The sequence below is a fragment of the Chrysemys picta genome, chromosome 7 (assembly GCF_011386835.1).
Source record: "Chrysemys picta bellii isolate R12L10 chromosome 7, ASM1138683v2, whole genome shotgun sequence".
Lineage (NCBI taxonomy): Eukaryota > Metazoa > Chordata > Testudines > Emydidae > Chrysemys > Chrysemys picta.
The window spans coordinates 125,498,372-125,525,404 of record NC_088797.1 but is presented as its reverse complement, the minus strand read 5'-3'; the positions used below and the strand labels follow the sequence as shown (position 1 = coordinate 125,525,404).

The following is a 27,033-nucleotide window of genomic DNA, read 5'->3' as shown; positions in this document are numbered from 1 at the left end:
TTAAAAACGTAGTTCATAGACTTAAAGGCCAGAAAAGACCATTATGATCATCTAGTTTGACCTCCTGTATAATACAGGCCCATTAAACTTCATCCAGTTATCCCTGTATTGAGAGTAATAACTTACATTTGACTAATGCATAATTCCTATGTGGTTCAAGCATCTCTTTCAGAAAGGTGTCCAGTCTTGATTCATCTCAAGACTGTAATCCCATGAGACCCCCCTGATAATACATGGGAAAATAAGTGATGTTGGTAAGAATGGTAATGTATTTAGCTGTCTTTAATGCACTACGTATTTTGACCTCTCAGAAAAACTAGTCATGGCATCAGTGTTTGCTCTTTATTTCAACCTGTCTCCTATCTATTCTGTCTTTCTCAGATAGACACAAGGAGCTGGACTCAGCACAATGTGACCAGCCAGATCTCTGCTGACCACTGGCATGTGTTCCATAGACCAGCAATGGCCTGCAGTCCACAGCTGGGCTATCTGTCTGCTGATCTTGTTCTGGAGATATAAATCCAAAAAGCATTAGGAAAATCTTTGAAAAGAGAAGGCAGGGGCTGTGGGTCCTGCACAGAGTCTCATGGGTACTTGGGTCATAATTGGGTTCCCTGGGGATGGAAGGGGTGGAGGCTAGGGATCACATAGTCTTAAGGGGACATGGTCCCAGGGGCGGAAGGGACAGGCATTGGGGTTGAGGGATCTCACATAGAGTCTCAGGGGAACAAGATCCCCAGCAGGGCTCCCCACCGTAGAAGATGTGATGCTGGCAGACCAGGTGCCAGCTCATGCCAAGGACCCCAGGCCTTTGTGGAACAGAGACACATACATAGCTGGAACCACTCTGACCAGTATGTCGGTATTGTTACAATAAGTATTAGAGTTATAAAAATGTGCTTAGTGTTTAGATTTTATTGAATGCTTATAAATTGCTGCACACATTAATCTCACTTATAACATCTGTATCCCACATTGTAAGGTAAGGTTTAAGCATTTGTATAACAAGCCTCTGTGACTGTGTAAACCACCAGACAGGAAATATGCATCCGAAGAAGTGGGCTGTAGTCCACGAAAGCTTATGCTCTAATAAATTTGTTAGTCTCTAAGGTGCCACAAGTACTCCTGTTCTTCTTTTTGCAGACAGGAAAGAGACATTAATTAGTGTAAAGTGCTGATCTCCAACCAAAGGTGTTATGTCCTGCTCTCTTGACACCAGATGTGGAAGACTTTGCTGATTGCTCTTCCCTCCCCTCCCCTCCCCAAATGGAGAGGAGTCTGCAAATGGATTCCTTCCATCAGCTGAGTTTGCACAGGGTGGGGAAGAAGGGAATGAAAGGCCCTACCAAGGAGGAACTGTATCTTTATGCTGCTTGGAATTGCTGTGGCAAGAATTATTAATCATAAGCAAAAGATCCCCAGGGTTGAGCCTGGGTTAGTTCTAAAGGACATACAGAGTTTGCTTATTAGAGAAACTTCTATTACTGTGTGAAACTGAAGCTAGGAGCCCCTTGGGGGTGTGTGTGTGTATATAGGTTTACGGTACCTGCTTTAGCCTTGTAAATAACTCCTATTTCTTTTCCCTCTATAATAACTCTTGAGATAAGGAGACCGTGTGGGTGAGGTAATATCTCTTATTGGCCCAGCTTCTGTGGGTGAGAGAGACGAGCTTTCGAGCTTACACCGAGCTCTTCTCCAGGGCTGGAAAAGTGTCACTGCTAAATACTAGGTTTGGGGTGGGGATCACACATAATCCTGGTGCCCGAGGCAAGCGCCTAGTGGGAGCGCCTGCCCTGGGTAGGAGGCTGGGGATCTCACAGTCTCAGGGTCATAGGCCCAGAGGGCCCCCCAAGGGCAGGGCCAGGCCTGACCGTTTGAGGGCTATGGGGAGGGAGGGGAGATGTCCTGCAGGGGCAGGTCCAGGCCTCACGGGCTGTGTGGGGGGGGCAGGGCCAGGCCTCACGGGCTGTGGGCTGTGGGGGGGGGCAGGGCCAGGCCTCACGGGCTGGGGGCTGGGGTGGAGGGGCAGGGCCAGGCCTCACGGGCTGTGGGGGGGGGGGGCAGGGCCAGGCCTCACGGGCTGTGGGCTGGGGTGGAGGGGCAGGGGCAGGCCTCACGGGCTGAGGGGGGGAGGGGCAGGGCCAGGCCTCACGGGCTGTGGGGAAGGGCCGCAGGTCACACTCGAGGGCGGGCCGGGCCAGCTGTCACCGTCTCGAGGCCTTGGCCCAGTGGCAGCAGGGCCAGGTCAGGCGCACGGGCCATAGAGAGGGAGAGCGGCCCGGCTAGAAGGGCCCCTGGCGAGACCCCGCCCCATTCCGAATCCGGATCTCTGCAGTTTGCGGCGTTAGGGGGCGTGACTATGTAAATTAGGTATGCTGCTTTCTGACTGGCTCGTCGCTATGTCATTCAGCTGAGAGACCCCCCTCCCACCTTCAGAAACAGCGCTCGCCCAAATGGCCGGAAGGGTGGGGCTGGCTGGCTTCGTCTGCCCGGAGTGAAGATGGCCTCCGCGGGCTCCGCCCCAGGTCCGGTGGGTCTCCCCGCCCTCTTCAGGCAGCGTGGGCGGGGCCGAGCGCCCGGGGTGGCGGTAGTTCAGTGCGCACGCGCGCGCGCCTGGTGCTGAGTGGGAAGAAGCAGGGCTGGGATCTGAGGCAGGTAGGAGGCGCCGCGCGCGCTCTCGGGGGGTGCACGGGGCGGGGCCTGAGCGCTCCCCCCTCCCCCAGGGGAGGTGTGGGGGATGGGTGCCCGGTTCTAACGCTCGCTCCCGGGGAGAGCCCTGTGGGGAGCGGGAGCTGTTCCCCCCCCCCCCCGTGCCCCTTCGCTGTGTCTCTGCCGTGCCCAGCCCGGGGGTGTCCCCCAGGGCTCCGTGCCAGGGCCGGGGGTGTCCCCCCCCCGTCATTGGGGTCTGTCCTGGGTACAGTGCTGTGGGGGTGGGGTCTGTCCTGTGGGGGGAGTAGGGTCTCTATCTCCATTCCTCTCTACAGGGTCTGACCTGGGTGGAGGTGGGGGGATCTCTGCCCCCCATCATAGGGGTCTGTACTGTGTGTGAGGGGGGGGGTTTCTAACCCCATTCCTCTATAGGGGTCTGACTGGGTAGAGGTGGGGGGATCTCTGCCCCCCATCATAGGGGTCTGTACTGTGTGTGAGGGGGGGGTTCTATCCCCATTCCTCTATAGGGGTCTGACCTGGGTGGAGGTGGGGGGATCTCTGCCCCCCATCATAGGGGTCTGTACTGTGTGTGAGGGGGGGTTTCTATCCCCATTCCTCTATAGGGGTCTGACTGGGTAGAGGTGGGGAGGTCTCTGCCCCCCATTATAGGGGTCCATCCCAGGTAGAGCCACATCGGCATCCATCCCATGCAGAGCACTGTCAGATGTCTCCCCTCACCGCCCATTCAGGGTCGGTGCCTGCAGGGTGGGGAGTACAGTGTGGGGAGTACCTGTAGCAGGGCTCCCTGACCTCCATAGCTGGTTCTGTGTCTCAGTCCCCATCCCTTGCTGGGACGTTATGTAAACAGCTGAGTCCGGAGTCGTGGTGCCCCATCCCTCGTATTCCTATCTGTTTTACTATCTGAGAGATGAGGTGGGGGAGGTAATATCTGTTGTTGGACCAACTTCTGCTGGAGTGTTTGAGCTTCACAGAGCTCCTCTTCACCTCTGGAGAAGGAAACCAAAGTGATCAAGCTAAATTGAAGGTGGGACAGATTGTTAAGCATAAGAGGTTCGCGTATGTTGTAGGAGACCACTTAAAATGAAGTGGGCAACTTTTTGTTTTGTTTTATTATATATTTATTATTCCATGACCACCTAGGAAATCTTAAAAATCTAGCCAACTAGTGAAGGATTCCTCTCTCCCTCCCCTGCATGGAAGCTACAGTCTGGTAGCAGTTTCCATTGTAATTTGCACTTCTCTAGTGACTTTTATCTGAACACATCAAAGCATTTCACAAACACAAATTACATCTCCTATCCCTGGGGAAGTGTAGGTGTGTGTTATCCTCATTTCACAGATCAGGAAATGGAGGCATGGAGTAGGGAAGTGACTTGACAAAGATCACACAAGAAGTCAGTGGTGGAGCTTGCGACTAGAACCCAGGAGTCCTGCTTCTCCATCCCCTACTCTAGTCACTAATCTCTTCTCAAAATTCAGTTTCAAGGGTGTCTAAATGACCAGGTGAAAACTTGATCTGAACTAGGACTTCAAGTGGAGATGATGCTGTCACCACTTCTTGAACCATCCCCCTTTGCGACAAAGCAAACAATTCCTGTATCCAGATGCTGCACAAATAGTGTGAGTGGGTAAAAGAACTTGCATTGTTCAGTATTTTGAAGTTCTTTCTTGCTTGGGGAAATGCTCATAACAGTGTAGGTGAATCTGCTTAAAGTGGTCCAGTGGTATCTTTCAGGATTGAAACATTACAAAGGTTCCTGACTGCCTCAGTTTTGGGCCCTGTGACAGGCTTCAATAAGCCTTTCAAGAAACACCTTATGATCTGGTGATTGAAACCCCAGGGTGGGAGAGAGGGAATAACTGCAGTTTTAAAAAGATTGTAAGCAAAAACAAAAAACCCCTCACTGACCAGTCCATACTGAAATGAGTTCTGTGGGAAAATCCTGCTCCGATACCATGATGATGAGTGAAGAAGAAATACCTAGACACAGATGTTCTCTTTAACAGCATGAAAAGTGGCATCAATGCTTCTCAGCTTGCTGTACGCTTCCTACTAATGCTAATGAGAATAATGGGCAGGTACTGAAGTGCTATACCTCCAGGATTTCAGCACAGGAGTAGTTGGTGTATTTTTTAAACTTGAACACAAAAAACAAAATGAAAGTAATGTTAAATAGCTGGCTTGCGAGTGAACCTGTCAACCTAATGTTTTATTCAGGTTCTTATACCACCCTTATCACTAGTATCTGAGCCAGGAGACTAATATCTGTCGGGTTTGGTTCAGTCTCTTTCTCGTCCTCTCTGTAAGGAAGAATTTTGTGTGCAGTTATGTCTCCGTAGGGGATTGTTTTAATATATTTTTAACATGTACACATTGCTGTGTGTTTGCTAGAGAAGGCAGTTGGAAGACAAGCACCTTGCATTTGGAGCAGAAGGTGGAGCTTGTGATGGTCATTAGTTCCTGGGGGGGTTGTCCTGCTGTCTGGGATAGGCCCCCAAGAAATCTCAGACTTTTTCACAGATGAGCTTTACCCTTCTGGTACAAAGTTCCATCCTGCCTGAGGAGCAAAGCGTTATAGAAGGATCTTCATGAGGCAGTTTTTTAGATATGCTGGGCCCAGGCCACTGAGTGATTTGCAGATAGACTGAGATATGTGATTCTGTGCCATAAACTCATCTTTAAGGGCACGCCGTCAACGTCAGTCTTTTGATACCAATTACTCTTTTAAAATGAGTTTTTCCCCTGTTCTCTCACTGACAAGTTGCAATCAGTTTCTCCTTTGCTAATTGATTACACAGGGAAACAGTGAAACTGACTATGCACCAACTGCTGTTAACTGTACACAGTAAACAAACTGGATCCTAGGAGGCTCTTGCTGCTTTATTTTAGAAAGTCTAGTTGTTGTAATAACAGGAGGTACAAAAGTCAAACAGAAATGGCTTTCAAGATGACTGTGTCCCTTTAAGCTTCCCAGTATTACAGTACCTCGTGTGTTCCTCAAATAGTGAGTTCATTTTGTATTACATAGGCACACCTGAATGTGTTAAAGACATTCTCAAACCCTTGGTTGTGGCTGTCAAAATAAGCTTCATTGTTTGCAGTGTCGTAGCTGTGTTGGTCTCAGGATACGAGAGACAAGGTGGGTGAGGTAACATCTTTTAGTGGACCAACTTCTGCTGGTGAAAGAAACAAGCCTTTGAACTCCACAGAGCTCTTCTTTGGGTCTGAATGTCTGTCAGCTTCTTCAGGCCTAAAGATCTGGGGATCTCAAAATCTTGTCCCTTTCACCACAGAAGTTGGTCCAGTAAAAGATATTACCTCACCTGCTCTGTCTCTGATAGAAGATTCATACATTTACAGAATTTAGAGCCAGAAGGGACTGTTAGATTATCCAGTCTGACCTGTATATCACAGGTCATTAAAGTATTGTAAATGTATTGAGCCCAGTAATTTGTTTGGCTAAAGCGAATCTTCCAGAAAGACTCCATCTTGATATGAAGATATCAAGAGATGAGAATTCACCACTTCCCTTGGTAGTTTGTTCCAAAGCTTAATCACTTTCACTGTTTAAAAACTTGTGCCTTGTTTCTAATTTGAAAATTTCTGGTGCCAGTTTCCAGCCACTTGTTCTTGTTATGCCTTTCTTTGCCAGATTTCTCTGCATTAGCAGCACCTGTTTTTTTTCTCCCCGTGACGCTACCAATATACTATAATCAAGGCAGTGCTCAATCTTACTCCATCTTTTTGATAACCTAAACAGATCAGGATCTTTAAATTACTCACTGCAAGACATTTTCTCCAGCCGTTGAATCATTTTTGACTCGTCTGCATCCTGTCCAGTTTTTCAACATCCTTTTTAAAACATGGCCAAGTACTGATTCTCGTGGAACATCACTAGAAACCCACCCATTCAATGGGGATTCTATATTGACATCTACTTTTTGAGATCTGTCAGTTAGCCAGTTCTTAATCCATTTAACATGTGCTTTTTGTCATGTAGTACTAATTTTAATCAAGCTGTCGTGTGGTGCGAAGTCAAATGCCTTACAAAAATCTAAGTATTTTGTATCTATGCAGTTACCTTTATCAACCAAACTTGTGATCTCTTCAAATAATGAAATGGGTTTGTTTGACAAGCCCTCTTTTCCATAAAACCATGTTAATGCAGAGCATCAACTAATACAAATCGTGTGAATTATATAATCTGTGTAGCACAAAGTTATATTTGCGTATATACACCAATGAACGTCATTAAGGGTGTGAACCAGTTTGACCAAAGCACAATTGCAAAGTTATAAAAGGAAGGAGATGTTCAATTTCCTCCAATATCTGGGTGTCATATGGCTGGCTAAATAAACCAGCTGGGTGCCTCCCTGTTGTGCTTAACAATTAAAGTGCATGTGATATGTTTCCTTATTTGTGGTGTCCCTTGTCTGAGCCAGTTGGTATCACATTATTGCACACACATTCCATTGCTTTATAAAAATATAATTACAGTACGAATCCATTTTCTGAGAGTTCGTTAGTATTGTCAATTGGTATCCCATCAGTACTTTTCTGTAAAATCTACCTGCGTTAGCAATGACTGCCCAATGGACTCTTGAAGAAACATAGAGGAGTTAAGATTTCTCGGATGACTTGCAACTGAATCCACAATCCTAGCACTTGACCCCTAGTGCCCCCTTGAGAACAATTAGAAACTCTGCAACAGCTTTATCCATCCATCCCACGGGCTCATGAAGATTAAGAATAAGGTATTGGGTTTTGTGGAAGATGGACCAGACTGTCTTGGAGTTTCATTTTGCTCTGGGGGTGGTGCTTCAGGGAAAGAGCTAAGGTTGTTTGGGTGAAGTTAACTATTAAATGTGGTGGTTTTTTGTAAAGGAGGAACTTTGCTGTGGACTTCTCGGGGGATTTTAACCTTGTATCTTTCTCACAAGAAGGGAGAACAAATTCAAGGCTTTTTTGACTGATGTGATTGATTCTTTCAACCTTAATGCAGAATTTAAAGGTTTGGCGTTTTTTGCCTAGAAATCTCCATAGATTTTAGAAAAAGTATAAACTGCTGTTCAGTGAAGAATAAGTCATTTAATACCATAAAGGTAAATTTATAGTAAAAGGTGAAAATTGCCCTTTATGGAGAGCTTGTATGAAGCCTTCCATGCTCTGGAGAGTCCCAAGGTAACAATGTGTGGGGTAGGAAGGGGGTGTATGGAATGGTTGTTACCTGTTCGCGCTCCAGCTGTGACCGGCTAGAAAACTAGGCCAGATGTTGCAGGAATCCAGGCCAGATGTTGCAGGAATCCTAAAATGCAATGTCAGCTACAATCTGCTAACATCCTTTGTAACAAAGGCAGTTCCTTCTAGGTGTCTTATGTATGAACATCACCTTCTTCGAGAGTAGACTGTAACTGGCAGGAGTGAAGCATATGTACTAAATGCAAACTTTGCAAAAGCTAAAGTTTCTGAAACTGCTGTGTATATTGCTTTTTAACTTAAAATTCCAGCTCGGTAGTTGTGCTTATGAGATTCAGAATAACCAACTGACAGATATACCTCTCTTGAAACTGTTGTGGCCCTTATTTCTTGATGCTGAATATTGAAAAGTTCTGAAATATGTCACACGAAACTTTACCCAACTTTAAAAATAGCAAATTTAAACATAGTGCTCTTACGGCTCTCGGAGCACAATTAAGTTCTTTACATGCAAGTTCTTTATAATTTTATTCCTTTCATCCATACGTTTACAAATGGAAAAAATGAATGACCTCATGACTACCCGAACAAACTTTAATTGCTTACAGATGTCAATTCTTTAACCTTCTGTGAGAGATTATACATCTGTGGTGGAGTCACAGGGAAAAAGAGTAAAAGAAACTTTGCTTACTTAAATCAACAGTATGGTATGTAAATGGCAAAATGGAATGTCTGTGGAAGCTCCGGTAGCTCTGTGGCCTTTACGAATTCAGGGTAATGTACTGTGTTAGATTGACTGTCTGATACAGGCTTTGGGTCAGGGGTTCACTTCTCAAGATAGGCAGTTCTGTTAGTGCTTGTGAAAGATGCTGACAGCACTGGAGACTTTAAGTCCTCTGTTTTCTCACTAAATGTTTATGATTTAGTACTGCCTTCTATTGAGTCAAAGTAGTAGGGAGATTTTCTAGTCTGAGAATACTTGGGAGTAAAACTTAGAATGGTGGACAGCATCTTTTTGGGCTCAGTGGGGATATCCTGCATAGCCGGAGAAAATAGCTCTGAGGCTATGCTTGCACTGGTAAATCAGGAATAACTAGGGTGACTTCAGTGGAATTGCTCCAGTATAAAACTGATGTGAATGAGATCAGAAACAAGCACAGTGCATTTGTTTTGGGTTTTTTTACTCTGCACACCATAGCAGCATGTTTTCCCTCCAGATTCTCTCCTCTTACATTTGACAAACTGTTTCTCTTTCATTATTCCTGAGGGAATTCTGCGCCAAAAATTTAAAAATTCTGCACACAATATTTTAAAATTCTGCAGATTTTGTCAATAAATATATGTGGAGGCTCCAGCATGGCAGTGGGAAGCACAGGCCATTGTCTGCACAGAGGTGGAGATCACCCTGCAGCCCCCACCCGGTGACAGACTCAGCAGTGAGGCTGCACACACCACAAAGGCCAGGCCTGCCTGGTCCATGCCAGGCACACTAGATGTAGACAGGCAGGCTCAGCCCAGCAGGATCCAAGTGTGGAGGGGCTGATTGTGGGGAGATCCAGGCTTATTGTGGGGTAATAGGGTTTGTGTGGGGCAATCTGGTTGCAGGCAGCTGTGTGTGTGTGTGTGTGTGTGTGTGTGAGGGGAGTGTCCAGGTGGGATCTGGATGAACAAGGGCTCATTGGTAGGGGGGTTCTGGGTGCAGAGGCAATGGGACTCTGCAGGGGGGTCCAAGTGAAGGTGGTTGGGGCTCAGCGGGGGGTCTGGGTGTGGAGGGCTCAGGGGGTGAGGGCCCGGGTGATGGCTAAATGGGGTACTGGTTTGGTGGGGTTCAGTGGGGCGGGGGGGGTCTGGGTGCAGAGGGCTAGTCAGGGTGGTCCAGGTGCAGATGGGGTAGGGCTTGTTGGGGTGGGAGTTCAAGTGCTGTGGGGTGGTCTGGATGCAGGGGGGGGAGGGTGGAGTCCAGATGCAGGGGTGTGTGGGTGCAGAGGGCTCCAGATTCAGATGGTGAGGCTTGTTGTGGTGTGGCTTTGGGTTTCTGAGTGCCTGGAGTGAGGCTTGGCGGGGCAATCTGGGTATGAAGTGGATCCGGATGCACAGGGGTTGGGCAGACGGGGGGAGCAGCTCCCTGTACAGTGACTCCTTCCCCCCCTCATGGCAGAGTAGCAATGGAGACAGGAAGGAGGGTGGTGCGAAGCTTCCTGCGGCTGAAGAGGTTTCGAGGGCGGGGGGGGGGTCTGACCCAGCTCTGGCTGCCCCTTGCAGGGGAAGAGGAAGTCCCATCTTCCCCAGCCCTGCTGTGACTAGCAGCTGAGCCTGGCACAGGGTAGGAGCCACTGGCTGGGGTGTCCCCAGTCTCCCCCCCCCCCCCCCCCCCCCCCCCCCCCCCCCCCCCCCCCGGTGATTTACCTCTTCGCTTGCTGCTCCGGATGCCCGAAACAACTTTCATGAGAGAGTTGTAACTTACATGGCTGTCTTCTGCTTGCTTCTGTTGTGCAGCAGCAGACAGGTTGATATTACAGATCTTTAACTGCTGCAGAGCCAGCAGGGATCCTGGATGACTTCCTCTTTGATTTCTTAGCGAAAGTGCAGTGACTTGATTAAATGTAATCAAGAATATTCAGGATGCTCTCAGTGAAGGACACAGGAATTACCAGAGTAATGGTCCAGTAAGTCTAGTGCCCAGTGCCAGGGGTGAAATCTTGGGCCCATTGACTCTCATGGACCAGCGTTTTCACTCTAAATGTCTCAGCAGAAGGTGCAAAAGAAACCCCTGCAGTAGGGGGAATAATGGAATAACCCATCCACAGAGAGAGTGTCTTCCAAACTGCTGTTGAGGGACTGATGGGATAGAAAGATGTCCCGCTTTAGTTCATCTAATGTAACTGCAGAAGTTCTCCCTCTATGTATAACCGTGAAATCCTACTGTGCTTGTGGCCTCTACTTTCTTGAGTTCCGCGGGTTAATAGGTTCCATGTGTGTAGTTTGGGGGGTGGGAGGGAGGGGAAGAAAAGTTTTTTTGCTTAGTTTGAATGGTTTTGTTTTTTCAATCTCTTTGCATGTTTTTGTGTTGATGATAAAATGAAACATCCAATTTTATCTTCTCTGTTCTGTTCCTTATTTGATGTATGTTAACCATGCCCCTGTTAATCATCTCTCCTCTAGACTAAACAGTCCTGATCTCTAGTCCATCCTCAGAAGTCACTCCAGATCGTCAGTCGCTTTTGTCACCATTCACTGGACCCCTTCTGTTTCTGCTAATCTCTTTTGACATAGGGTGACCTGAAATATGGATTCACTTCTGATGACAGGCAAACCTTTGACTTTGGCATTATACATATTCAGTGTTTTCTGTGCGATTCTGTACGCATCCTAAAGTCAAGGTATGCCAATCAAAGGACAGCTAAATTATAGCTTTTAACCCTGTTATTTTAAAAACCACTTCCTTGATTACACAGGTAAAGCACATTGTGCTTTTAGGATACCAACGTATCCTCTTCTTTCAGATTACGTTTTTGGGAAAAACAGTGCTAGATTAAATGAGGCAATGTATGTTTTATCTGGATATAATTTGAGATGTCATACAGTCTTCGATCCCTTGTTAATCCCCCCGCCCCCAATTAAAAAAATCCCCACTTGAGGCTTGTCAGCATGTCTGTCTATAAATAAATGCTTATTTTCTAGTGGAATGTCCTTCCAATATCTGTTTTCCTCTCTGGAGGTGCACTGGCTTTTTTTTATATCAATATTGTATATATCAATATATTGTTTTTTGGTATCAATACAGAATTACAGCTTTTACTCCTAACACCTGATATGGACTATGTTGAAGTTAGAGCTAATTGCAAAACTGAGTGTTTGACTCCAAGTGGGATTTTAAACCTCTATGTAACAATGTAACTGGAATAAATGCTGTTTAGGATGAATGAGTTAGAAGGAAGTGACTGAGCATTCCTTGGGCTGGGCAGATGGCTATTCTCACATTTGCAATAAAGTACTTGCACTCCTGACTTCTGGTAAATGTTGAATGGGTCTGGAATTTTGCCATCAAGTTTCATCCTGGCCCTTGACTTTTTTTTTTTTTTTTTCCCCTTCCTCCCTTAATCTAGGTAGGCTTGATGCAACTCCCAGTGAAGTCAACAGGAAGATACCAGACTCCAGTGGGAGTTGGCCTGGCCTTTAAATGCAGGGCTGCCCAGAGGATTCAGGGGGCCTGGGGCAAAGCCGGGAAGCTGCGGCGCTTGTACTCGCCCGGCGGCGGTCTGGGTCTTCGGTGGCACTGAAGGACCTGCCGCCGAAGACCCGGACCGCCGCCGGGCCAGGGCTCACGGGGCATTTCGGCGGCAGGGGGCCCTTCAGTCACTCCACGTCTTCAGCAGCACTGAAGGACCTGCTGCCGAAGACCCGGACCGCCGCTGAGCCAGGGCTCGCGGGGCCCCTGCGAGGCCTGGGGCAAATTGCCCCACTTGCTCCCCCTCCCCCCCAGCGGCCCTGTTTAAATGAGTTACTCTCACTGTTTATTAGGGGACTTCTTATGAATATTATGCTAATATTACAGAATTGACAGTGCCTGTGTTCATCTGCAAGTTAGCTTAATCAAACGTGAGTTCTTTCTGTAAGTGCCATCAGGCAATCCCTGGGACTCAGCTTTTTGTGCTGAAGATGCAGTTCTCTCAACTGTCAATATATTTAACTTCCTTTTGGAAGGGAATGAGACGTGCCAGTGCGTTTAGTTGTATCGCAGTAGTGACTAGAGGCCCTAATCAAGATTCAAGGCCCCATTGTGTGAGAAACAGAAACCTCTGTTTTCTACTTCTGGGGATCTGGATTCCAAAGTGGTTTGTCATGTAACATCGTGGTGTCTACTAGGTATTACAATGGTCTGGTATTGACTTTCCACATCACAAAACTACAATATAATTCAAATGAAGTAACGTCTGTCTGAGAGAGACCAGCTGCAGCAAGTCATGACTGAGGTGCTTTGTGAAAGAAGTGTGCATGTGTCAGGCTGTATCACACCTGCTTGAACGAGGGCTTATTCCTGCCCGTTTCCTGACATTTGTTTTTGAGTCCAAAATTCACCCTGGTAACTCTTCTCCTTCAATTTGCCTATCTAAAAATATCTGCGATTAGTTCTGTCTTCTGAAGACTGTTTCTGTATGCAACCATAAATCATGTTTCCTCTTGTGTTCTTGCCTTAGAGTATGGAAATAGCTAATCTACTCTATGCCAGACAACAAAGAGCATTAAAGTACAGTATATAAAACCTGTCAGTATTCCTACTAGTAAACAGCTGAACCGCGGATAGCCCTTGATCTAGTCCAATAGTTTGGGCCAAATGACAACTCAGCTTAAGGGAACGGCTTTACCACAGCAGATGGCCTTTAGCCTTTTAAATCCCATTAAATCCACTTTTGAACAATTGAGCAAAGCAATCTAATTCTGACTTGATTTGTATTGGCTGGTAAAGCTTACATTCCTGTGGGTGGGTTTTGTGGTTTGTTTGGTTTTTTAAAGAAATTGATTGACTTAATTCTATAATCTTTTTTTCAACAGGAGGAACAATGGACTGGCTCCCAACAAAGAGTCAACAGATGCTGGGGGAAGGTGTCCCACCTGAAATGGAGATGATCTGGAAAGCTGAAGCACTCTGAATGAACCAACATGGGTTTGCGACTGTTGGGTTGTCTCTTTAATTTACCCACTGCTGTGATCTATGGGTCCCTGTCGCTCTTTGTTTCCATTTTGCACAATGTATTCCTCCTATACTACGTGGACACCTTTGTTTCTGTTTACAAGATTGATAAACTGTCCTTTTGGATTGGGGAGGTAAGTTTCTGAGACTTCTTTTTTCCTACCGTTCTCAAGATATGCAGTAGGATCTGAAACCAAAGCATCATGTTAGAATATGGGAGAACAGTTTGGTAGCTCAATTGCTTTTTTGGCAGGAAGCGATAAAGGAGCTAGTAGTAGTGCGGCTAAATTGGGTGACCTAGCTCTTCTCACTCATACAAATATACAAAGCTAGTGAGTCGGGGGTCTAAACACCAGCAACTTACGTTTTAAAGAGTGCCTTTCCTCTTGGAGAATCCCAACGCATTTCAAACTACACACAGCAGCAATGAAGCACAGCATTGAATGAGTCTGAAAATCAGACGTCTTGAGTGCCTGTGTCTAGATTTAGGCACCCGGGTTTGAAAATGTTGGCCTCTGTGCATTATTCCATCACCTCCCAAAGCATGAGTTCAAACGTGACTTTGAGTCATGTATGAAAATGGGTGGTGTAACCCTATTTGCCAGTAGATATTTTTTTATACAACATAAAGCCATTAAACAGTATGACTCTCAGCCTGGAAAGGCACAGTATGGCCACAGAAAGGGGGTTTGCAGTATAGTGCCAAGGCAGATGTGTTAGGTGGTACATTATCACTATCCAGTACCAATTGGTTATTATCCCAAGGAATTGTAATGGGTCCCCATCTGGATGTTGGTTATCTCAGTAACAAGACTCGACTGCTGAAGTGATTCATTGTGGCTTGTCTCGCTATTGTCTCTCTCTTTTCTAGACCGTGTTTCTAATTTGGAACAGCCTCAATGACCCTCTCTTCGGCTGGTTGAGTGACCGGGTATTTCTTAGCACACAACAGTAAGTTTGTGCCATTTGTATCCTGCGTTAAATGCTGAAAAGTTAATATCTTCAGAGTAGGCTGGAAAAGATTGTGAAAATGTCACCTTGAAAAGACTGATGGTTAGAAGAGGAATATTACCTAGGTATGAAAATCTTAAACTCCCCTGCTGATGGTATCCTGAAAAGTTGGATGTTGCTGTTGTGGCTTCAGGGTGGGGTGCTGCTTGTCCACCATTTCAGTGTCTGGAATGTACGGAGGAGGAGGTCATCCACAGGTGTAGTTATACTAATGCCCCCAGGCAAGTCACCTTGCGGGACTGAGTCTGGAACTCTGGATCGAAAAGCACAAGCCTCTGCTGCTTAAGTCCCATTAAACTTGGAGTCAATAGCTGATGTACTAACCTCTCTACCTGGTCTGTCACTAGAGAGAGACAGAGCTACGCTGTTATAACCAGTTCAACAATCTGCATTGCCGCAGACTTACCTTGGGATTGTGAAGCAGACAGTGCTGGCCTGCCAAGACGGGCTCTGTTCACTCCTGTGTGTTTGCTCATGTTCCTCGTGTTGGGGCCTGTTATCTCCTCACATTAGCAGAGAGAGACAGGAGCCAAACAAAGACACTTACTACCCTGACACATGCAGTGTTGAGATCACTCCTGTTGCCCTCTGAGCCTTTCCTATAAGGGAATAGAGGGGGTGGCAGGGACACTTCCCAGGGATTGTGATCAAAGTTTTTCTCTTCTCTTGCAGGTCAGGGGTGGAGATCTCCTCACCAGAAGTCATTCTTAAGAGACTTAAGGCACTGAGCCGCAATGGGCCCCTTTTTGCCATCTCTTTCCTGGCTTTCTGGGTTTCATGGGCCCATCCAGGTCTACAGTTCCTCCTGTGCCTCTGCCTCTATGACAGCTTTCTTACCGTGGTGGATCTCAACCACAATGCCTTGCTCGCAGACCTTGCTGTTTCTGCAAAGGACAGGACTAGCCTCAATTTCTACTGCTCGCTTTTTAGTGCCATCGGTTCCCTCTCTGTTTTCATGTCCTATGCAGTATGGAACAAAGAAGACTTCTTTTCTTTCCGGATATTTTGTGTGGTGCTGGCTCTCTGCTCTGTTGCTGGATTTACTCTGGCAACGTGGCTGCTCAGACAACGATTTGAGACTGAAGTGAAAGTGAAATGGGACCAAGAGTCAACTTTAAAAGAGTAAGTGGCACCAAACTACGTACATCTGATGCTGTGGGTCTGGGTCTCGGACGGGTTCGTACGTAGGGTGGCTAGTCCCTGTTGCCGCTGTGGCTACACTCTGTTTTTAGCGTGCTAGCTCAGACAGCTGGGACTCGTACCTGCAGTTCCAAGTGTAGCTATTCCCTTAGTCTCCTACATCACTTTTAAAAACGGGAACCTAAGAAGCCCAAGTCACGGAGGCATTTTTGAAAATTTTACCTGACAGCTGTAGCTTCCTCCCTTCAAAATTCAGAGTAGCCAAAAACAAACAAACAACCTAAAGCAACTGAGTCCGGAGGAAAGACTCAGAAAACTGGCCCACACTAACTAGTCCCTTAAAGTCAGATGTGCCATTTCACATGCCAGAAAGCGCATTTAATCTGAGTGCAGTTATTCTGAGTGCATGTGGTGTTGGGAGTATCCTGCTTACAAGTGCCTGAGAGCCCATCTACACAGAGCTTCAGTAGTTGCATGTGTAGTTCTGCACACAGTTGTGACTGGCTCACTAAAAAATGGGCTTTTCATGTCTAGCTTGGCTAGGTGACAACTAGTAGGTGGTTTTCATGTCTCCTTACAAGTATCTATGTGTAAATACCAGTGAGGAAAAGGGGAATTACTTGAATTGTGTATGGAGCAATAATTGGGAATTATGGGATGAATTTAAGAAAAGGAAGATTTAGGCTGAGGACCAAGAAAGGTATCCTAATGCTGAGATCTCCTGGGCCGTGAATAGGCAGCCCCCATCTCATGGGACATCTGAAACTAGACTGGGGCATAGCGCTAGAGAATATATTGCTGACAGTAATCCTGTTCTTGGTGGCTGATGGACAAAAAGTTACCTGTAGCTTCCATCCTTTAATTTCTAGAGTATACACTAATAGTAAAAGGCCTGTACCTGTTGAAATGTCAACACAGCATGGTCATAGAAATGTACTTGCTCTCCCTTTACCATGAGGATGGAAAAAGTAAATGCATCTTTCTTGTCTGTCTTACTGGCTAAGCAGGTGGCGTCTGTGCGCACTGCTCATTCCAGTGTTCATAACTCACTGTGCCCTTGTGCTGCCCCCTCTGTTGTATCCACTTGTCTCGTCTCTCACACTTAGACTGTAAGTGCTCTTTGGGGCAGGGACGGTCTTTGTTTGTGCAGTGCCTCGCATCCTGTAGGTGTTCCCCCAATAAAACTAACAATAAAGATTGGGACTGGAGTAGTAGGAATCTGCATTGAACTGTAACCGCTGCCCGGGGGAGGGATGCTCTTACTGGTGCAGATTTGAGTTGCTGACTCACTAGGCAAATATTTCAAGTTTTGATGACCCTGGTTCTGGTTGTTGCTTCCATCAAGGAACAACTATCATGCCAGCTTCTGACTTGCTCCATGAACAGAGAAGATGAATAATAGGAACTGGTAGGATGCGGAAAGTAGCCAGCATTGCATCAGTGCTTCGGAGCAAAGCAGGGAGCACTGAGTTTACAAGCCCCTTGGGAGTGCAGAGGAAGGGGGAGAACAGAAATTCTCTCATGTGCAGAAACAATTAGAGTGGTTTCATTGTCCCTGTAGATTGTACATTGAGCAACCATCTGCCCCGCTGGAGAAGAGGATTACACTGGGAGAATACCTCAAACAGCTGTCCCGGCACCGCAACTTCCTCTGGTTCGTCTGTATGAACCTAGTCCAGGTAGGTCTAACACGGACACTCTAACCCATGACTCAGATGGTGAGCTGTTAGCCAAGCCAGTCTGAAACTGATTCACCAGGATATTGATTCCTTCTGAGAAAAGTGGTGGTGTCTGAGTAATGCCGTAACTCCTCTTGGTGCTTTCTGCACATGCTTGTGTGGCTTCACATCAGCCAGCTGTTCTGTTACGCAGGGACTCCCTGCGGAGTCTGGGGGTCTTGCTCGTCCATCTACGGCCAGGAGGGGGATTAAGTGTAGGCTCAGCTCCTGCTTCACTAAGGAGTGCAAACTCTCAGCCCTTCAGAGACCATCATGTGCAGCTTAACAAGGATGCTGCCATTGAATGCCTTATCATGGCTGTTGGGGAGAATTACTAGTGCAAAAGCAACAGCCAGAGAAATCCTAGTTCCTGTCATCGAATGCCTTTGAGAACAGCTTGGAAACGTGGTTTTTTTCCAGCCTTCCTGTGAGAGCACTGAATCCTCCCCTTCCCCCCCAACATTCCCAAGGTTCATGTCACAGCCACTGGGCTCTGCTCAGAGCTAGTGCTTGGTTCCTCAGCTAGGTGCCCACAGAGATGACTGCCAAACAACACACCACTCTCCACAGCATCGCAGTTGCCTCTGAGTGTTTGGTTCTCCCACATAGTAACGCACAGACAAGCTGCTGGGCTGGGCTGACTACGGGCCTCTCATGGGGTACAAGGGTGTAACTGATGGCTCTCAGAGGTGAGTGCAGATGGCATCAGAGCACTTGTATAAACAAAGCACACTGTCTGCAGAACCAACTTCTCTGCTTTACAGATCCTACCTGTAAGAATTGCATGTTACCCTGGCACCGGACTCCTAGTGGAGCGGAGCCGTGCACGCTGTTGGCTTAGCCTTCCTCCTCTTGCTCTGAGTATTGCTGGTCAGTTAATCTTCGTGCTGTTTTGTCACAGGTTTTTCACTGCCACTTTAACAGCAACTTCTTCCCTCTCTTCTTGGAACACTTGCTGTCAGATCGGATCTCTCTCTCTACCGGATCCTTCCTACTAGGTGAGCCTGCGTGGGGAACTGGAGTAAGCAGCACCCCACAGCTGCTGGTTGGTACTCGGCTCAGGCCTGAGTTCTTTCTTCGCAAACACTGAAAGCACTGAGACTCGGGAGAAAGGTGCACTCTTTTCTCAGGCCTCCAGGAGTGGCACTTGGCCCACCTGTCCCCAGATGGGACCGTTGCTGCAACCATCTTGGATCTTAGACTTTCCCCTCCCTTCCCAGACACACAAGAAATTATCTTTAATGCTTTTCAGGGGCCAGAGGGGGAGAGGCAGGCATTGGCTTTCTAACCTGGGTTTCACAGATGTAAGGGTGTGTGTGAGAGAGAGAGAGAGAGACCTAGATCTGGTCAGCTCTGCAAACCTGGGTTCAACTCCAGATGTGGGGGATGAGACCATGAGCTCAGTCACTTTCTCTTAGTTGCTGTTGGAACATGCCCAAGCTGCCATCCAGATCTGCCTGATGGGCAGTGCAAGGTTCAGTGGCGACTCAGCTCTGGAATACGAGGGTTGTCTCTGGGTCAGGGCTGAGATGCATTGGCACTGCCATGTCGTCTGACTTCCATCAACTCAAGCAGCTTCTGGGTGGAATCTAGTCGGGTAAGCACAGAATTGGGAGTTCGCAGCTTCAATCCTGGTGCTAATGCTAACTGCCTGTGTGTCACTGGACAAGTCACTTACCTCCCAATGCTCCCATCTGTGAAATGGGGATACCACTTGCCTCCTTCACGGGAGAGTTGTGAAGATCTTTGTGCAGTGCTTGGATGTAGAAAGTGCCGTATAAGGGCTGAGTATTTCACTCAGTTTAAATGTGTATAGCTGTTCTGTGGTTTTCTTCCGAATGCCCTGCTGGATGAATTGAGCCTTGTCTTGTCTCTGCTCGGTCTCTAGGCACTGTCAGATGCTGAAACTCCCTTGAACTGTCTGCCTCTCTCCACAGGTATTTCCTACATCGCCCCTCATCTCAACAACCTCTATTTTCTGTCTCTCTGTCAAAGATGGGGGGTTTACGCGGTGGTGCGAGGGCTCTTTTTCCTGAAGCTGGCTCTCAGCATCATCATGCTTCTAGCTGGAGCCGACCAGGTGCATCTTCTCTGCATCTTCATAGCCAGGTATGTTGCTTATCTAGGGTTTCATTGACCTCTGTGCCTGTGGGTGAGCTGGTGGGAGCTGTCCTGGTGATTAGCCACCCCAGGGAGGCCATGAGGCATCTCCATTTTACAGCTGGTGAATGTCAGGCGTACAGGTGAGGCATGGTCATGCAACAAGTCACTGTCAGAGCTGAGAGTGGAACCCAGAAGACCTGACTCTTGACCAAGTGCTCCAACCACTAGTTCATGTTGTCCCTTCTAGTGAAGAACTCCCTCACCTCCAATGGACTGAGCAAGATGAACTGAACAATCCATGATTACACCACACTTCATGCAAACCTTGTTTAAGAACAAATGAGGAAATAACATGCTCTTCACAAAAATCAGGCTGTCTCTGCAAATGCAGGCTTGGCTCTGGCGTGTGGGACTCTCCTCACATAAGCAGGGATGACATACTGTCATCTGGTGTGTGAACTCAACTGGTAGGCTTTGCCACGTGACCTGTTCCTGGCAGGTGAACCTCCTTAAGGCAGCAGGCTGTACAACGGACTCGTGTTCAAGACGAGGCAGATGATTGTTCTCTGGATCAACTGCGTTTTGGTAGTTCTGGGTTGGTGGGAGGAAGGCTGGGCTTGTGGCTAAGGCACTAGCCTGATACTTGGGAACTGAAACCAGTGCTCCCAGCTCTGTGATGATGTGACATGGGCAAGACACTTCCCCTTCCTGTGGGCCTGTTTCCCCATCTGTAAAATGGGGCTCAGAGGGGTGTTTGATGATAAACTTCATGTAAAGTGGCTGGCAGGTGCCAGGGAGAGGCAAGGCAGCATTGTTCTGTAGTTAAGTGCTCCCTGTTTCCACGTGCTGCTGTGTAATGCCCTCTCTGCTATGCTCCGCAGTAACCGGGTGTTCACGGAAGGAACGTGTAAGCTGCTGAACCTGGTTGTCACTGACCTGGTGGATGAGGATTTTGTCTTGAACCGCAGGAAGCAGGCGGCCTCAGCACTGTTGTTTGGGATGGTTGCCTTGGTAACCAAGCCTGGCCAGACCTTTGCCCCCCTGATTGGCACCTGGCTGCTCTGTACTTACACTGGTACGTGGCGTGGGGAAAGCAGCAGGGTGGGGCTGAGATGAGTGCCGCTGCTGGCTTTCGTGATGTGAAATACTTGGACAAGGTCCACTGGCAACGTAGTTTGCAGGATGTTTTATTACCTACGTTAACGCTCCATGTACTTTTGCACCCAGGCCACCTGGGGCGGTGCCTGTCAGAGCGAATAACCTGAACAGGGGAAGGCCTGGGCAGTATTTGTGTGGGAGACCAGCTGGTGGGAAGTGGTTGTAGTGATGCACTGTGGGTGTTCGTACTGTCCCATGTCCCAGTGCGGCTCCACGTGCTGCATTTCAGCGAAGGATTAGCTTGACACCACCGCCCACCTCTCATGTTGAGAGACATCCGATTTGAACCCAGGCCTGTGGGATCGAGATCTGATGCTAATCCATCTCCCCACTCCTGTGCTGAACTCCTCCCTAGCGAGATCTGTGCATTGTTATCCCAGGGACACTGTGTCTGAATTGCACTGAGCGTTGCTTGGGCTACGGGACCTTGTGTTCGGTGGCTGTGAAGCCTGTGCACAGACCCCTGAGGGAGGTGTGGTGAGCTCCAGGTTACAATGGTGGTTGAGGGTGCATGGAATTTTTACAATTTCTAGCTGAGTCTTACTCACTGTTTTGGTCTCAGGTTATGACATTTTCCAGCGGGCCCCTCTGAGCAACGTGGTGAGCGCCCAACCGAAGCTGGCGTCCCACGGAGCCTGGGAACCAACTCTGCGCCAGGGCTGCTTTTACCTCCTCGTCTTCATCCCCATCACATGTGCATTACTGCAGCTCCTCAGCTGGTCGCAGTTCAGCCTGCATGGAAGGCGCCTCCAGACGGTCAAGTCCCAGCGCCAGAGCCTGACTCAGAGTCGATCACAAGAGATCAAAATGATCTAGATGTGCCTGAGCCCTTCGGCTCTCACTGACTCTGTGCTGGGGGTGTGGTTCCGCCTCTCTACAGTCCGGGGGATGCAGACTGAAGCGAAGGGGCTTGCTGGCTAAGAACTGAAAGTGTTTACAATTCAACTGTGAAATGCTCACAATGCAGACGTTTCCTCGCTCCAGGGGGCAGTCGGTTTGGAAGGCAGGTACATCAGACAGGGGTGACTGGTGTGTGCTCAGAGTGGGGGGGTTTGCTCAGGCAATCAGATGGAGTCTTAGCGCTTGCACTTTTTGCACCCAGGGCCCACTGAGGTGCTGCTGATCTCAAGGGAGGGTGGGTGACAGTGGCCTAGAGCAGTGGTCTCCAAACTTTTTGATCGCACACCCCTATCAGTAAAAATTTTTTGAGCACGCACTCCCTGCCGCGCCGAAGCGCCAAAAAAATAAGTGACGGGTTTCAGAGTAGCAGCCGTGTTAGTCTGTATCCGCAAAAAGAACAGGAGTACTTGTGGCACCTTAGAGACTAACAAATTTATTAGAGCATAAGCTTTCGTGGGCTACAGCCCACTTCTTCGGATGCATATAGAGTGGCTGCTCGGACTCCCGCCTGACAAAGCGCCAAAAAAAAAAGCGCTCCTCTTGCCGCACACCCCTAAGGATCCTCTTGCGCACCCCACTTTGGAGACCACTGGCCTAGAGTAAAGGAGACAGGCATTCTAACACCGTCTCTAGTGCAATATCTCACCTCGTGGGGCATCGGTGGGAAAGCAGATGCTGTTGGGCCAGCCCAGTGGTGGTTTTGTGCAGTGTTAGCCAGGAAACCTGGGCTCAGGGCAGCTCTGCACTAGACACTTGACCAGTGTGCTAGTTAAGGGGGTGACCAGTTTTATTTTTTACTGGCAAAAGTCCCAGTGTAGATGCAGTTATACCAGCAAAATAAAGCTTTTGTGGATAAAGCTTATTCAGTTCAGGGAACTGGCATAAGCCACACAGGCAAAAGCACTCTTGTGTGGCTATAAGCTGCATCTCCACCTAGCCTTACCTGCAGTCTTAGACTAGGCCTTTATCTCCTGCCCTGCTCTCGCTCCCGAACTCAGCAGGAGCAGGTAGGGTGGCAGAGGCATTGTGGTCATCTCCTTCAGGGAACGGCTGCTGTTCCTCACCAGGCCCTGCAGCCAGTTAGGGGGCAGGCTTGATATTCTCCAGCGGGGGAGGGCTGGAAGAAGGGGTGACTCTGAGGCAGGGCTCTGGAGTTACAAGGGGGTTTACAGGATGAAAAATTGGGATGGGGGAATCTTCTAGGTGTTTGGGATTGGGATTTGAGACTCTTCAGTGTAGCTACTCCCTACTGACATAATGCCTTACCCCTAATTCACTGCAGAGAAGTGACACGGTTCTTAGATCGAGCCCATTCTGTCGGGTTAGTCCCAACGCTAATTGCTTTCACGCAACCTGCAGAGGCCTGTGTGAACGTGATGCCGGACTCCCTGCAGTGAACGGGCAGGGTGGGGGAGAGCCCACGTTCCTCGTGTTACTGCCTTTCATCCGGGGGTTGCTTATCTGCTGCTTTCTCTGCAAAATGACTCACGGTTCTTGAAGCCCATTTTTAAACTGAGTTTAGGACCGCCTGCTGTGGGGAGGGGGCTCTAGAGCCACCCCCACCCCAAAGGGAATTGATACAGCAACACCAGCTTTGTTGGGGACCTGTCCACCGGTGCGATTGCTGAGCACCGTAACCCCTCCTCTTTGCAAGACAGCCCAGGGCCTTACCACACAAGCCCTGTGCTCTCTCACACATTCATCCCTGCACCACAAGTAATCTCCCGGAAATCAACAGAGCTGCCTTAGCCTGGAGCTGTCGGATTGAGCTCCATGCAGCCAAACTGTACCTGGTAAGGGGAATAGTTGTGTCTACCCCAGTCTGGGGGCAGCGGAGCCTCTATTTTAAATCATCCTGACAAACCTGATTGAGCCTAAGACTGAGCCCATCCCTCTCCGCTGCTGGGGAGGGGAAGCCCAACCCTGCCCTGCTACCAGGTTCTTCTTGTACTCCTGGTTCTTCTCTTCTACCATTCGTGAAATTCAGGCCCCACTGAAGTTTATGGTAAAACTCCCACTGACTGCAGTGGGGGCAGGATTTCACCCCATCTGTGTAAACAGACGTTAGTTTTGTGTCATCAAGAGAGTATACGTGCTGAGAATGTAGAGCGGTATCTAAACCAGTGAGAATGGCAGCTCTGATGATAAACTGCTTAGCTTTTTTTGTCTTGTCTTGTTTTAAACCACGTCCTAGTGATTGACTGACTAACTCAGCAGCCAAACAGAAGTTCTGGAGCGAGATAGCAAGAGGGGTTGAAATCTACAGAAGACCTTGACCACGCTGGGGTCAGAACAAGCACACATTTGTAGCTAGCACAGTTCTGATCCAGGTTGCATGCAGGAGATGTTGATCTGTGAAATCCCCTAATTGGTTTGTCTCAGAATGGTTTATGCTGAGTCTATTTCTGCTTGAGTCGGCAAAACTGGATCATGACCAAGCTGCATCGTGCCAAAGCACTTTGGGATTTAGTCTCAGTTTTGGCTGGAGGTGGACAAGCACCCACCTACTCTCACAGCTGCAGGAGAACAAGGAAAGCATCAGGAGCATGTGAAGGCCAAACTCCCCCATCATGTATGTGCTGTGTATTCAGACAGACACCAGCTAGGTGCCCCCGTTGGCGCTTCCTCTTGTTCTGCTGTTAAAGGTGGAGCCAGCCAAACTACTGCCGTTTCACCTCAGGACACAGCCGCCTTGGGTCTCAGACCAAGATGTAACAAAGCTGTAATAGTTACCGCCTGGAGGCATCTGTATCTTTTGACGGTTAACTCATAACTTATTTATGTAATTTTTAACAAACTTTGACAGATTCTTCATTTCCTAATGAGCTGATTAAAAATGACCTTTTCTGTATTGTTGTTCTGCGGTTCAGTTTGGGGTGGGTGTGTTAATGATGTCAGTTTCTGGAGTGCTTTACAAACCAGCTAGCGCTGGAGAATCACTTTTTCAATTGCTAAGCTTGGTCTGAAGCGTTCTGGACTAGATTGCTCCTCTTGGATCTCCAGCTCCCAGCATGAGCCAAGTGGGATCTGTAGTTCCTGAGGTTTTGGCCCTTTGCATTACCAGTAGCTGTTGCACACAAACCAAATACCAGCGTCCTCCCAAATGCTCCCCTCAAGTTCGTTTGACTGCCGCCCGGGCAGGCACTCCCTATCCGAATTGCAGCCCTTGTGGCAGACCGGGCCAATTTTGGTTTTGCTTGTGACTGGGTTTTTGTATCGTTGGTATCTGACCTGTTCCAGGTTCTGCCGGGCTCGGAGCACCAGTCTCTTTCCAAGCCCATTTCCTTGGCCAACATCACCCCCCAGGTGCTGCTGTGATCTGTAAACCGCACACTTTTCAGTCTTGGACGTAGGCACGGCAGCCATATGGTCCCCGCTCCAAATGCCTACGGTACTGTTGCTTCAGTTTAGCCCACTTGGTTCTCTGGCCTGAAGAACCTGTTGCTGGACTAGGGGCCCTCGGCTTTCCCTCCTTAGGGTTCCGTTACTGGAGTTCAGGCTCTGTTGATGTGGTCTGGAGGAATGAAATCCGGCTGGTTGGGTTTGGGCCGGTGTGTGCACGTGCAGGTGCCAGTGTTAATGATTTGGGGCATTGCTTGAGCTACTTGCTGCCCTGTAGTGAGGGGATCTTCAAAGACGCAATAACGAACTGCCTGTAATTCTCCTGCTTCTCAAGAGACCGTTCGCCACGCTACCCCTGCCAGCGCTCAAAAGGAATAGTTTTGAGGTGAGGCGTTATTGGTATTCTAATAACTCAGGAGTTGGGCGGAAGTGGGCAGGGGGAAGCATGTGCTGAGCAGGAAGGGGGTTGTGCACTGTTGGAGGATCAATCCGTTCTCATCAGTGGTGCAGGGGTAGGACTCACTTTCGGGGCCAGAGGTCCCATGCCCAAATCCTGGGGAAGCCCTGCTGGCAGACGTGAAAATTATGGGTCCTTAATTTTGTCCCAAACACCATTAGGGCAAACAAACAAGTTCCTTTGTTTTCATGCTGCAGGGTTTATGCTGATCGCTAGCTGTTAGACCAGGAGGAGACCTAATGTGGAGAGCAAATATCTTACACCTGCCTCTGACTCTCTCTGGCCTCTGCTGGAGACAGGATACTGGGCTAGATGGACCTGGAGTCAGTCTGGCAAGTCCTCCGTTCCAAGGTACTGCTCGGGAACTTCAGCTGCTGGGCGTTGGTCTCCATTTCCAGAGAAACCGGATTGTGTGAATAGCGCACTCTGCAGACATTGGCCCATGGAAAATTCTTGCCTTGGTTTGTATCTGTTTGAGGTTCACAGTCCCCCTTCCCTAATATTTTGCTCTGCATCCCTCTGGTGGTTCTTCCGTTCTTTGCAGTGGCTATCAATTTTATGTGGGAGGAGGGCCACGGGGGAAGGGAGGGAATTCAATGGTGTCGGATCTGGTGTCTGGCTCCCTCATTTTACATTCGTCTGTTGGCTCTGAGCGTGAGTGAACTCGCAGCCCCATCTGTGCACAATCCTCCTTCCTGCAAATACAATTAGAGGGAACGTTCCGCCGACTGCTCCTTCCCCATCAGTGTTAATATGGCTCTTCCATCTGCTCTGATTCCCCTTTGCTAATAAACACTTAGTGGCTGGAGCCAGTGCTCCCCCTTCCAGCGTGGTTCTGCTACCAGCCAGTTCTCCTGGTCGCCTTTCTGCTCTACTGCACACCTGGAAGTGAGGGAGCAGCCACTCCCCTGGACCAGTTCTCTTCTCCGGTTGGAAAGTAGCTGAATCCATTGAGCATGTGTACTTCTGCCCACGGAGAGGGAGCACAGTACTGTCAATGTGACACGGGAGGGGTGTGTGTGCAAGGACTAGGACCTACTCTGATATTTTACCACTTCCCCTTCCTGCTGGGTTCCCTCCCTTGCCTCCTCCGTGGTCTGTTCTTCCAAAAAAAAGCTCAGACATTGGTCTTCAGCAGGCACTGAATGAATCACAGCCACCTTCAGCTCCATTGCTGCAGCACTCTAGTCTCTGGGAAAGCTGGAGCGCCTGGACACCATCTTAAAGCTTCAGGCACAAGTGCCTTCAGGGCAGCATTGGCTGACCTATTAGAGCAAAATTGGTGTGAACACGAGTGGGCCCCCTGTGCAAAGGGTAACCCCTGACCCTAGCCGTTGTACCATCAGCTACCGGTAGGTAATCTCCCTCGGCTATAGCTTTCTGTGTAGCACCCTACTGCCTCTATGCTCCACCCAGACAGGAACTGCGTTCCCTTCCCCTCAAGGCCACCTTGTGACAGGGTAGGAAGGGGGCAGCCCCCTAAGGAACAACTGTAGCTGAGAAGTGACTGTTTCTAAGTAAGTCAGTGCATGAGCAGCTGAGCTCAAACTAGCCCCCGGTGGCTGAGTAACCCTGGATCGTGATTCACACCCAGCTCCACGGCAGGACGCTGACTGAATTAAATACAGTTCAGGGCTGACACTTT

The 27,033-nt window shown here is 48.5% G+C and overlaps 1 protein-coding gene across 8 annotated transcripts; it reads left to right on the top strand.

The window, feature by feature from the left end:
- Positions 1-523: 523 nt before the first annotated feature.
- On the top strand, positions 524-24,440 carry MFSD13A (major facilitator superfamily domain containing 13A). 8 transcript variants are annotated; one of them, XM_065552638.1, is made up of 11 exons: positions 524-3,002; positions 3,100-3,694; positions 11,030-11,247; positions 13,421-13,693; positions 14,431-14,510; positions 15,243-15,692; positions 17,272-17,389; positions 18,330-18,426; positions 19,366-19,537; positions 20,413-20,606; positions 21,252-24,440. In XM_065552638.1, exons 4-11 carry the CDS (start codon positions 13,529-13,531, stop codon positions 21,503-21,505), a joined length of 1,530 nt encoding a protein of 509 aa, XP_065408710.1. In that variant the 5' UTR covers positions 524-3,002; positions 3,100-3,694; positions 11,030-11,247; positions 13,421-13,528; the 3' UTR covers positions 21,506-24,440. The 8 variants fall into 8 exon arrangements, 5 of the variants coding, with proteins under 5 accessions (XP_065408710.1, XP_065408711.1, XP_008178004.2 ...); XR_010589348.1 differs by lacking the exons at positions 3,100-3,694; positions 11,030-11,247 and having other exon boundaries at positions 2,517-2,655; positions 21,252-21,696; positions 23,784-24,440; XR_010589347.1 differs by lacking the exons at positions 3,100-3,694; positions 11,030-11,247 and having other exon boundaries at positions 2,517-2,655; positions 21,252-21,937; positions 22,077-24,440.
- The last annotated feature ends 2,593 nt before the right edge of the window (positions 24,441-27,033 follow it).

What these genes read in the sequence shown, in the direction of transcription:
- MFSD13A (XM_065552638.1), top strand. Translation starts at nt 13,529, where the DNA reads ATGGGTTTGCGACTGTTGGGTTGTCTCTTTAATTTACCCACTGCTGTG. An exon ending in CAAGAGTCAACTTTAAAAGA is followed by an intron (nt 15,693 to 17,271) that starts GTAAGTGGCACC and finishes TTGTCCCTGTAG; the next exon opens with ATTGTACATTGAGCAACCAT. An exon ending in TACCGGATCCTTCCTACTAG is followed by an intron (nt 18,427 to 19,365) that starts GTGAGCCTGCGT and finishes CTCTCTCCACAG; the next exon opens with GTATTTCCTACATCGCCCCT.